The sequence below is a fragment of the Cryptomeria japonica genome, chromosome 3 (assembly GCF_030272615.1).
Source record: "Cryptomeria japonica chromosome 3, Sugi_1.0, whole genome shotgun sequence".
NCBI classification, from domain to species: domain Eukaryota; kingdom Viridiplantae; phylum Streptophyta; class Pinopsida; order Cupressales; family Cupressaceae; genus Cryptomeria; species Cryptomeria japonica.
In genome coordinates, this window is record NC_081407.1 from 790,396,261 (window position 1) to 790,407,784 (window position 11,524).

Genomic DNA, 11,524 nt, shown 5'->3' on the forward strand with positions numbered 1-11,524 from the left:
GAGAAGAGTGTTTTATATGAAAAGGTGCAAAAAACATGGAGCTGTAAGAAATGCTAACTGTAGAGATTAGGTGGTGGAAAAATAGCAAAAAATAGAAAAGAGGGACCTTAGAAAATGCGTAGGAAGAATGGAATGCAGGAAAGAATTATTGTGGAGCCTGCATTAAGAAAATTTGCCAAGGACAATTGTTCCTGCAGTGAGAAGCGAAAATAAATTAATGCTAGCATTTAAAATGGAGGAAAGGAATTGGAAAGCAATTAATTGTTTGAGTGAAATGGGAAAGATAACAAGAGAGAAAATGAGAGCAATGTAAAATATTTAATTGGAATTTGTAACTGACATAATTAGTGCGATAAATCTGGAATGCAGTGAAGTTTCAAGACATCTTGAAGTTGTTTTTTTGTTGCCTGCAAATTTTGTAAGGACAACACAGTCATAGGTTTGTGATATAGATGGATGAAGTACATGTTGCAGACAAAGTGTTTTGAAATGTAATGATAATTAAAAAGGTGTAAGCAATAGAGTTGAAAATAAGAGTGTTTACTGTAAAAGTATCATGTTGACGGAGGTGGCCAGTGAAGTTTGCAGCCGTGTGAAATGGAAAGCACCTATTTTGTGTATTTCAGTGACAGAAAAACAAATTGTACAAGGATGAGAATATAGGCAATTGATAATCAATGAGAAGAGGAGTATAGTATCATAACGAGACAAGAGAAATAATGATGCAAGAGGAAAGAAGGTGCAAGGAAAACTTACAATGCATGAGAGCTGAGGCTTGAAAGTGCAAGGTAACCAATGGAATATATTAGCAATCCTGTTTGTGAGCTTTTTGGTATAGCAACATATAGGGCATGCAAAAAAAGTGGATATAGATGTTAGTGCTGAAGATGCAAGCTAATATATTTAAAAATAGAATATTATAAAATGAAATGCACAGAATAAGAATCCAAGTAAATTAAGTAAAAGACATATAATAAGGAATTCACAGTAAAATTTAATTATATGTCTAAACTGTGAATGTTTGATACGTATGTATACCTGCATTGTGCTGGAAGAAACTGCATTGAACGGTTGATTGACAACGATTGAAGTCGACATGCAATAGGTTGTAGCTATGTTATAACGAGGTAACTAAGATTAAAGCAAGACAAAGTAGTTAGTGAGTGAAGTGGATGGTAATGTGTTGCAAGTGTGTTATACCTGAGATAGTTTTATACTTACAGGTGTAGAGGCCTGGAGAATACGAGACTTTTAAAACTGTATGTCGCCATGTAATGCCCTTTGAATTTGATGAAGAACTGAACAATGTCAATGGAAGGGATAAAATAAAGTGCAGAGGGCGAAATAGGAACAGTGCAGAATTAAGGAAATGTTGAAGGAAAACAAAAATTAAATCTATTTGTAATGGGGAGATAAAACACTAGAATAAAGAATGCTAAAAGTGGTAGATAACTATAATGAGCAATTTTAAAATATTTTAAGAAAGTAAAACAAATACGACCTAAAATATGTGGAACAAAATGAAAGGATATTGGTGAAATAGAAAAACTCATTTAGTTTGGTTGGTCAAAAGATTTTGCCTGCATTGAAGGAGGGGGGCGTTAGAAGGATTAATTTTGTAAAGTTGCAAAGAACATATGAAGTATGAATTTGGAAATGACTTGAAACGGTTTGCGTGTAATTGGTACTGAATGGAAGCATGGGTATGTTGTTTTCTGTTAATAGCTATCTCTACAAGAAAAAGAAGATATATGTTCAGTATCTCAAATTCAACATATATACAACTCATGTGCTAAAACAACTGTAAGTGGTGTGGCAAATAGAACTATGATTATTAATTAATGTAGATAGAAAAACTGAAAAGAAATTTTCTAGTGAGTATTGAATATGCCTTGAAAGAATTACATGGTTGCATAAAACAAAGAGAATGCAAATTTTGTATGTTTGATAGGTATGTATACTTGTATTTTGTAACAAAAAAGTGCATTGAACGGTTGATTGACAATGAGTGCAGTGGAGAGGCAATGTATTGTAGCTGGTGTACAAAGAGGCAAGTTAGATAAAACTGAGATAAAGTAATGTTAGAGTATAAATAATTGTCAACAGAGTATATTCGAGGAAATAAAAGTAAATATTATACTTGAGATAGTTGTTTATGTTGGAGCAGTGAGTTTTGAATGTAACAGACACTTTTGTAACAAAACTTATCACAGGTATAATACACAGTTCCTCTAACAATGGCATTAATAAAAGTTGTTAAAGTTTGCATAGATATATAATGTTGGAGCAGCAGCACAACCACGACGATGTTTCAAATTAGATTGTATCACAAATGTTTGATTAGTATAAGTTTAAAATTGATTAGAAATATATTCATTTTAGTGTCAAAAGAGTTACAAAGTAAATTGAGGGTTGAGCAAGACATGTTTTGCAGACCAAAAGAACAAAATAAGCATATTACTAATTTTTTTGTGTATAACTTTGTATAATTTATATTGACAACACATTTCAGCTACAACCAATGATAAGTTCAAAAGTGAGAACAAGAACATGAAATTGGTCATCTATGATTTAATATGTACCAAGGGTACATTTAAAAAACATATGTTTCAGTAACCTCAAAACAAATGACAAATAACAGGGTCAAAGTAGTTTTGGAGCATAGAAAATCATGAACAAAGTATATTTGAAGGAATAAAAGTAAAATATTATACCTGTGATAGTTGTATATGCTCGAGCAGTGAATAATTGATGTTGTCAAAAGCCATTGGAAAGGGTTTGTAGTTTTTTTTTTGCATATTTCTCCGTATTTTTTGTACTAGGTATTAATGTATATAGAGAAACTGAAAAGAAGTTGAAGTGAACATTGAATATGTGTTCAAAGAATTACATGGCCACATAAAAAGAATCACATGTAAAGTTTTTATGTTTGTTAGGTATGCATACCTGCATTGTGTAGGAGAAAACTGCATTGAACGGTTGATTGACAACGAGTGAAGTGGACAGGCAATGTATTGTAACTGTCTTAGAAAGAGGCAAGTTAGATAAAAGTGACATAAAGTAATGTTGGAGCATAAAAATTTGTTAATAAAGTATATTTGAAGCAATGAAAGTTACATATCATACCTGAGATAGCTGTTTATGTCGGAGTAGTGAGTGATGTGAATAGGCAATGTGTTGTAGTTGTGTTATACTTGATATAGCTTTAGACAATCATTGCAGCCTATATAGATACGAACACTTGTGTGTAGTGCTCAATGCAACATGGAGGATGTCTTAGAATGAATGCAATCTAAAATGAACAGTGAAGTCAAAAGAATTAGTACCAGGGATGATTAAGAATGCACATGTTTTGAAGAGATAAGACCATGTAAAACTGTAATTACCTTGTTGAAAGTAGAGGAATGTAACAAAGATGGTTCTGGACCAGAGGATTTTAAGTTGAATAGATATTTGTTTGTGTAGAGAGCAACTGCAAATGAGTTTCCTCTTTCTTTGTAATGGTTGTATAAGCATTATTTTGCAGTTTGGAATACCTTTCAAAAGAGAATGGTGGTTCGATTCGTATCCCATCAATTGTCTTCACTCTTGAAATAGCTATGAATGTGAGTCCTTGCTTTTCAGTATTACCTATGTCTATTGTAGCTTTGTCTAATGTAAGTCCTTGAGATTTATGAATAGTGATGGCCCAGGACATTGTCAAAGGTACTTACGTACGCCTGCCTCGTGTTATTGGCAAAATGGGTATGTCTTTTGGATGTGCTATATCCCATGGAGGTCCATTATAATCCTTGAATTGCACGACCACATATTTTGGCAAGTCTGGTGGCTTTGTATTGTTTTCATATACAATTTTTTTGATGAGACCAATAGCTCCATTGACAAGGCCAACTTCAATCCATAAGCTAGCTATTAACATCACTTGCTGATTTATAGAAAGCAATACTTCTAATGGAAGTTGTTCATTGTTGTCATATTCAGTATTTGTTTGCTTGCCAACTTTAGCTAAACTTAGAGCGACAGGCAAATTTAATTCTTTGAGCATTTTCCTGTTATGCAACCGTGCAGATTCATTTGTTGCAAATAAATGGATTGATGAGTTGAAATCCTTCTTTTGTTGAATAGTTAATGTTGCATTTGTCTGGCACATCAGAAACTGCCAATCATGTTGCAGTGCTTGAGCATTTCTTATGTTGTGAAGGACTGTTCTGAATTGCTGCTGTCTTATAGATGCACCTTGTTGCCGAAAAATAGTGTCCAATGTTACGACAGTAGTAAAAGAGAGCCATAAACTGAGGGCTGTAGAGTGAGATGCATATATAGGTTTATCCATTACAGGGGGGAGCTGAGCAAGATCACCTACAAGAATTATGGACACCCCACCAAAGCTTTCATGTTGACTGTCAGGGAATGCTTGGCGCAAACAACTATCTATTTTTAGTAGTAATTTTGGGCCTAAAAAGCTCATTTCATCTATCAGGATATATTTAATATGTTTCAACTGTTCTTGTAATGTCATTAATGGCTGCCTTGTCAAAGGATGCATTTCTGTTATAGGAATGTGTAACCCTGCATGGATTGTTGTCGCTTGTATATTAAAAGCAGCAACACCTGTTGGTGCCAAAACAAGCAATGGGTTTTGCTTCATGGCTGTAGATATGTTCAATTATTTCCTAATGCAGTCTATTAAAAATGATTTACTAGTGCCTGCAGTGCCTTGAACAATCATTCGTAGAGGTGCTGTTGCAGATTGTTTATTATGATGTTGTAGAACAATGTCAAGTGCAACTTTTTGTTTAGGCGATAGCTGAATTTTTTGTGTGCCCTGAGTTGAGATTTGCATGCTAGCGTGTTGGAATTGTAGCTTGGTTGCAGCTATGAATTGAAGAGCAGTACAATCTAATTGATCCTCCATAACAGTTGCACCCCACAAGTAGTTAATATCGTAATCACGACGACCTAGCATTTGTAGATCATTCTGGGCAAAGTTATTTGTAGCTCCCATTCGTGACAGTAATTCCCACTCGTATAGATTTGTATCATCTTCATTTTGAGAACCATTATTGTCACTGACATCTTCATTTGGAGGGCTGCAATCATCTATAATTTGTTGGCTGTGAAGACGGTTGTAATTAGTCTTTTTAAAGTTTTTCCAATTTGTTATAATTTGTTCTTTTGAAGTTCCTATCTCAGTTGGGATGTCACGAAACAATTTGTACAGTAGCAGTTCAGACCAACAGAAAACCTCAAACTCATCGGTATCTTCATCTGGAGGTTCTCTAAACTGAGGATATACAGTCACAATTGCTTTTTATCCCTGATTTGCCATTTTGTTTTTTTGCGTTGAGAATTATATGAGAACCCTTGTGCTGATTGTAACATACTTGTTGCACTTAATTCAAAAGGGCACTGCATATAAGCATGGATATAAGTTGTGGAAAGGTCAGTTCCATTATTCGATTTTATAACACGGTGCAGTATTTTTCTGCCAACATTTAGAGAGACAAACTGTCGACTACAACTTACAAGAGGCAATTTCTATAACATATGGCAAGTTTCTTGTGCACTGATATCACGGTCTGCTACTATGCCCATCATAAATTTCTGATATGTTAGTAAGATGCTATTTTCAGATTTAGTTGTATTCACTATCATTTTCAGCATTTCAATATAGGATTGCGATTTGTTTTCTGATTTGGAAGCATACTTTGAAATGTATTGGAGGACAACTTTTTTTGAAGTGACTGGTTGACAATCAATATTAGCTCTCCATAGTGAAAGCATCCAAGGATTATGAATATTCAAACGATCATCATTTCTTGCAGGTTTATAGCATGGGTTGTTGTCATTGTCAATTGTCAATGTAGACATCTCTTGTAGAACCCATGGAGCTTTGTAACAACATTCAAGTGTGGGACCTTTTTTCTTGAGGCATGTATGTTCTGTGCATTTTGTGTGCCTCTGTAAAGTATTAAGTAATGCGTCGTAATCCAATGCAAGGTCTATGGAGAATATTTTTTTTGTATCAGCTAGACATGGGTCATCCAATGCAGTGTAGTGCATTGCATTCATGTGGTTTGCTGCGCTGCGAGGATTCCAAGCAAAAACATATTTGTCAAAGAAAGCTTTTGCCATTTGGACCTCATTATCATCTATCTAATCAATGGTTTCCATATTTGGCGCTCCAGGGAGCCATAAGAAGCCATGAATATGTCCTAAGCCACGATGCTGCCATTCATACCTATACCAATGATCTTTTTCTTGGAACAACTTTTGAATAACTTCTTCACGAAATATGGTAAATCTATTGTGAAGGTACAATGCTGTTATATGTGGATTGCAGATCACATGGTCTATAAGTTGTTTTCTTGTAAACTGTGTGTTTTGGCCATCATTTCCAGAGAAAAGCCTATGCAAATCAGGCCATTTAGTATTAGCCGAGCTCAATGTAAAGAACAATGTTGGGGTCCCCAATTGGAAGATCATTGCAGTAAGCTCTTTTCTAGATTTACTCCAATATGCATGAGTGCCTCGAAGTGTTGCACCAAATCGCAACAATTGATTTGGCAACAGATCATTAGGAATGTTTTGCAAGTGTTCATGCAGTGCTTGCATAGTGGGTGGGACAGACTCTCCCAAATTAGTTCTAATGAAGATAGCTGCAGATTGTTGCGCACGCTATCTCATAATTAGATTGTAAATATAATATCGAAATCTGACATGCTGTCCAAATCTTTGATCAACATATCTCATTAAGTGGAGAGCATATTCATGTAAATGAACATGTTTGATACGTGGCTGAAGTGGAAGTGCAACTCCAGATGGGAAAAGCGTTGGGAATGCCATGCTTAACAAGCCTATCGTATTATATTCATTTACCGGAGACAAGTTTATTTCAGGCCAAGGGACATTATTATCAATATTAGCATCTAACTGCAAGGTTCTCTTAATTGTATCTAGTTCACGGGTTGGAGCAAGCAGTTTTGGAATAAAAGATGATGAACTTTCTGCATCATATTCATTGCAATCGTCAAGAAGGTCTTCTGTTGGTGGAATAGCTGTCACATCAGTATCTTCTTCTAAAGAGTGCAGCATATTTGATATATCTGTTGTAGTATCAGGAAGCAAGTTGACAACATCAAAGTCTATGACAACGTCATTATAGTATTGGTCATGTTGAATTTTATAGCTCAATGCATCCATAACATGGAATTTATTTACATAACAATCATATTTTTTGCCTTGTATATTACTTTGATGGACAATAAGAACTTCAAGGTCTTTTGGTTTTCGTGGCAAAAGCTTTGCAATTTCTGAAATATCTTGGGGAAAACTTATAGTGTGACCAGTGTATTTGTATTGGCCACCTCTTGCATGTCTGACTTGCAAAACAGGAGCAACCCTAGCTATAAGCATCTCCTCTACTTGGGTAAGTTTTTTTAACGCACCAGGTTGCTCACCTGGGTCCAAGTTATTTGCCAAAGAGAAACGATGAACACCACTTTCAAAAAAGCATCTGGAATAGACAATATGCTGTTGGTTCTTGCGTATTACCATTCCAATATATCTTTCCTTACAAATACTACATGTTTGAAGCATGGACAATGAATCAATGCGACAACAAAAGGATTGCAATGTTTGAATGTACTCTATAGAAGAGAAACAATTTGTTGTGCATTGATGTGTTGTTGTAGTCTGCAATATTGCCTGATGGTATAGAGGTTGCATGTTTTATGCTGCATGTTTTTGTTGTAGTTTGCAACTGTTCAAGGAAGGTTCTTGTATTTGTTGCGAAACAATGTTGGTTGGGTCACATGATAAAGGAAGGTTCTGATCCAGAATAAGTGAATCTGAATCTATCATCTGTGGGGTTTTGCATGGTGCAGGCACATGCAAAAACATTTTGTGGTTCATTCGCTCTAGGCGACACTTTTTAGAGATTTCTTCTCTATGTTTTGCATAATAGCAAAAATTTCGTTCTCTCTTTTTCACTTTCCTAAGATTGCATCTTGGGTTGTGGTCTGCATTAATATTTTAGACAATTTAAATGAATAGAGCATATTAGATTTTGACTGTGTAAGAAACAACTATTAAAAACAATGTTTGAAACTTGTGTTTGATGCAATCTTTGAATTGCATGTGTTAAATACTTTTGCACAAAATTTAAGAACATACCCATACATATAACTATACATGTATTGATACATGCATGCACATAAAAGAATATGGATAGTCACAAGTCTACTTACAATATGCAGGCATGCAACTTTCAAGATATAGAACATTGAGCATGTGCATATATATCCACCGTGACTACCTTCCTTTCTATGTACATGCATGTATGTGCATATGTGGTTGTATTAATGGGAGTTTGTTGCTGGACAGGACCATATGTATGCATATGTATTCCATGCATGGAAGTTTGTAGCTATCTAAAACTATATGTATGCATGTGTGTGTATGCATTTTTTTAAATGTATATAGCAATTTCTATGATATACACATACATGTGTATGTATTTCTACACAGGAGCACAAACCCATGCATATAATCATTTACACACAGATTTACTTATATATGTAGATACACAACTTTCAAGATATATAAGGTTGTGCATGTGCATATATATCTGTTGTGAATGTTTGCCTTTGCATGTACATGTATACAAGTGCATATGTGGTTGTATGTATGCGAGTTTGCAGCTGTGCAGGACCATATGTATGCATGTATGTGTATGGAAATATATGTAAATGTATATAGCAATTTATATGTATCTTTGTATATCGTGATACATAGATGGAGATGTAAATGTTTATGCATACTAGTAAATGCTTGAGAGAACATATAAGGCAACATACATTTGCATAAACCTAATGAATACAAAGAAAGTATATGAAAGTTGTTGTTTTCAAAAGAGGAAAAGGGTGGTGAATCTAAGTTTTAACTGTATGTCAATTGGCAAGCATGCTCAAAATTGTAATTTCAATTTACAGTTCAACAATAATGAGAAGCAGAAGTGTGTTGGACCAAGCATTAGAACATATCTAAAAGGATTGAAAACAGTACAATAAAAAAAAGAGACAGGTCAACTAAATGCTTTGAATATTTAATAATAGTAAACATAAACAACATCATACAAGTCATTGACATTGCAGATTATAATTTCAATTGGACAGATGTAGTGCGGTGGAGTAGCATAATTTAGAAATTATGATTTGGAGGCGAAGGAATTTGTTAAAACAACATAGATTGAAGCTATTGGTTTTTGTTTCAATATTTGCACGAATGTCCATTATGTATGGTTTCTTTCTTATTATGTTTTTATCGCATAGTATAAATACAGATATAGAAATCAAGAATATCTAGAAAACATGGATGTTCAACAACAGCATAACATTAAAAGGTACAAAAGGATATAAAAGAAAAGATGCAAAGAAGCAAAACTGTATTCGATATATTTTAGAAGCATGGAAGCATTGTAGATCAAAACAACAATTGGTTTGACTAGGTAAGATGAATAATTCTAGCAAACATAAACAACTTTAAGTAGAAGTAACTATTGGAGAATTTTAGATCGAAACCAATGTCGAAAACCAAAAGTTTCGGGCAGCCCAAAAAAACATGAGTTTAGATAGCACTGATATACGCAACCATCAATAATTCAGTTCTATTTGCTGATTACCAATAAAAACTACTAACAAGCTATCTATTCTATAAAGGTTAAAAGGCCGATGAAAACTATCACTATCTAATTAGTCGAGAACACTGTAGCTGTGCTCATCCGAGCAATCTCTGCAAGAAGAAGAGTACATTCAGCTTGGAAATTGATATTCGTGACTTTGGTAACTGTTGCTTTGAGCCTGGGCTTTGAATTGTACATGTCTGTTGTAATAGAAAGTGTGAAAACAAAGCTAGATAAAAGGACACCCTTGATAATAGTCTGAGGTGTTCTCTTTGTAGTTAAATCGTACTGCAGCATGTAAAGGTCCTTGGTAGATATTTGCAGCAAATTTGTGCCAACCTCATCAAAGGCAGTAGCCCAAAGAGTGCCTGTATGATCTTGGAGCTTCATCTGCAATAAGTATTTGTAATTGCATTCTGGCACATGAGTTTGGCATCTTGAACAAAACGATACATTATCATTTTGCTGGACACATTTATTTTTACACTCTTTGCCATTAATTTTCAAAGGGCAGGCTGGATAGCAAAAAGAATCAGTTTTAATGATTCTCACAGCAGCCCTGATAGTAGTTTCAACTGTTTCAGAGAGAAGACTTGTACGTTCTAAAACAGCTGTGATTGTCATCCTGCTGTATTGTGAGTTAAGTTGTCCAGCAACACAAGACAGTGTTAAAAGGTCATCTGGAATCTTTCCTCTTGATATAAGTGTCTCTGTTTCAGGGATATAAGGGTTTATAGCTATAGTTGTTGCAATGGTTGTGTTAATAACCTTTCCATTGAAATAACCAACCCGGGCATTTTTGACTGCAAGGACAACAGTTGTTTGGGTTGCATGCATGTTCTTCAAATCTTCACCCACCCCTTGCCATGTTGCTCCCCATAAGTTAACATCGACAGTAAAAGTTGAGATATCATTTATTTTGACAATTCTCTTTGTTACTTCGCTGCCATCTTTTCTGCGAATTAATGAGGGTTCTCCAACAGCAACTACAATACCAATAACATCAACTAAAATGTTGTTGGTGCAGTATGTAATTTCATTAATCGGTGTGAAACGTGAATTATTTCCTTGGCTATCAACAACAGCATCACAACGCTTCAATACCGAATTGCTGTCCAAAGTTATCTCAAGATGACTGTTAAGCTTGTTCCATTTTGTGTTAGCTTCTTTAATGCAACCTTTTGATATAGTATAATATGTTCCTGCTTCAACCCTATGATAATGCATTTCTACTACATCCCCAAAGCAAGTTATTCTAATTTTAGTGCCTTCATCATCTATCATATCAAAATTAAACACTTGGCCAGTGGACTTTGGTGTACTATATTGATGCATCTTCCTCTTGTTTGTCACACGCCCCTTAATCGTCCAATTATTTTGATAGGGGTTCAAGGCTTTAATCGGGCTGATATTAATAGAATATTCGCGCTACACAGGTGGGAGGTGTATTCCAAATTTAAGGGAACGTTTGGTTGTGGCAGGTGTGTCCCGACCCAACATTTGTTGTTCTTGCTCTTTAAACAGATATCTAGGTTTTCCAAGCAATGGAGAATTTGTAGATTTGACAGCAAGGCTGAATATTACTATAGTCCTGTAAAACGAAGGAAGCAAGAGGTTGAATAATCTGGATAGTGTGCAAAGGGAGATTTTAAAAGCCAAGGAGAAACCATCAGAACATATAGAGGGCCCTACCTTGAGTTCCAAATATTTCTACAAGCATAAGCTGTTAGTGATAGGATAGAGCCTATCTTTAATGTCTCTGAAAGCAGCAAATCACTGTACTTAGGCGGGAGGATCGCCAATTGCATGTGCGTGGCATCAGACAAAACAACCCTATACCGG

General features: G+C 35.1%; 2 protein-coding genes across 2 annotated transcripts; both read right to left on the reverse strand.

Annotated features, from left to right (window-relative positions):
* Positions 1-3,709: 3,709 nt before the first annotated feature.
* On the reverse strand, positions 3,710-4,648 carry LOC131069551 (uncharacterized). Its single transcript, XM_058005051.2, has one exon. It carries the CDS (start codon positions 4,646-4,648, stop codon positions 3,710-3,712), a length of 939 nt encoding a protein of 312 aa, XP_057861034.1.
* Positions 4,649-9,748: 5,100 nt separating this feature from the next.
* On the reverse strand, positions 9,749-10,909 carry LOC131069550 (replication protein A 70 kDa DNA-binding subunit A-like). The gene has a single exon (XM_058005050.1). The coding sequence runs from the start codon at positions 10,907-10,909 to the stop codon at positions 9,749-9,751; it is 1,161 nt and encodes a 386-aa protein (XP_057861033.1).
* Between the last annotated feature and the right edge of the window lie 615 nt (positions 10,910-11,524).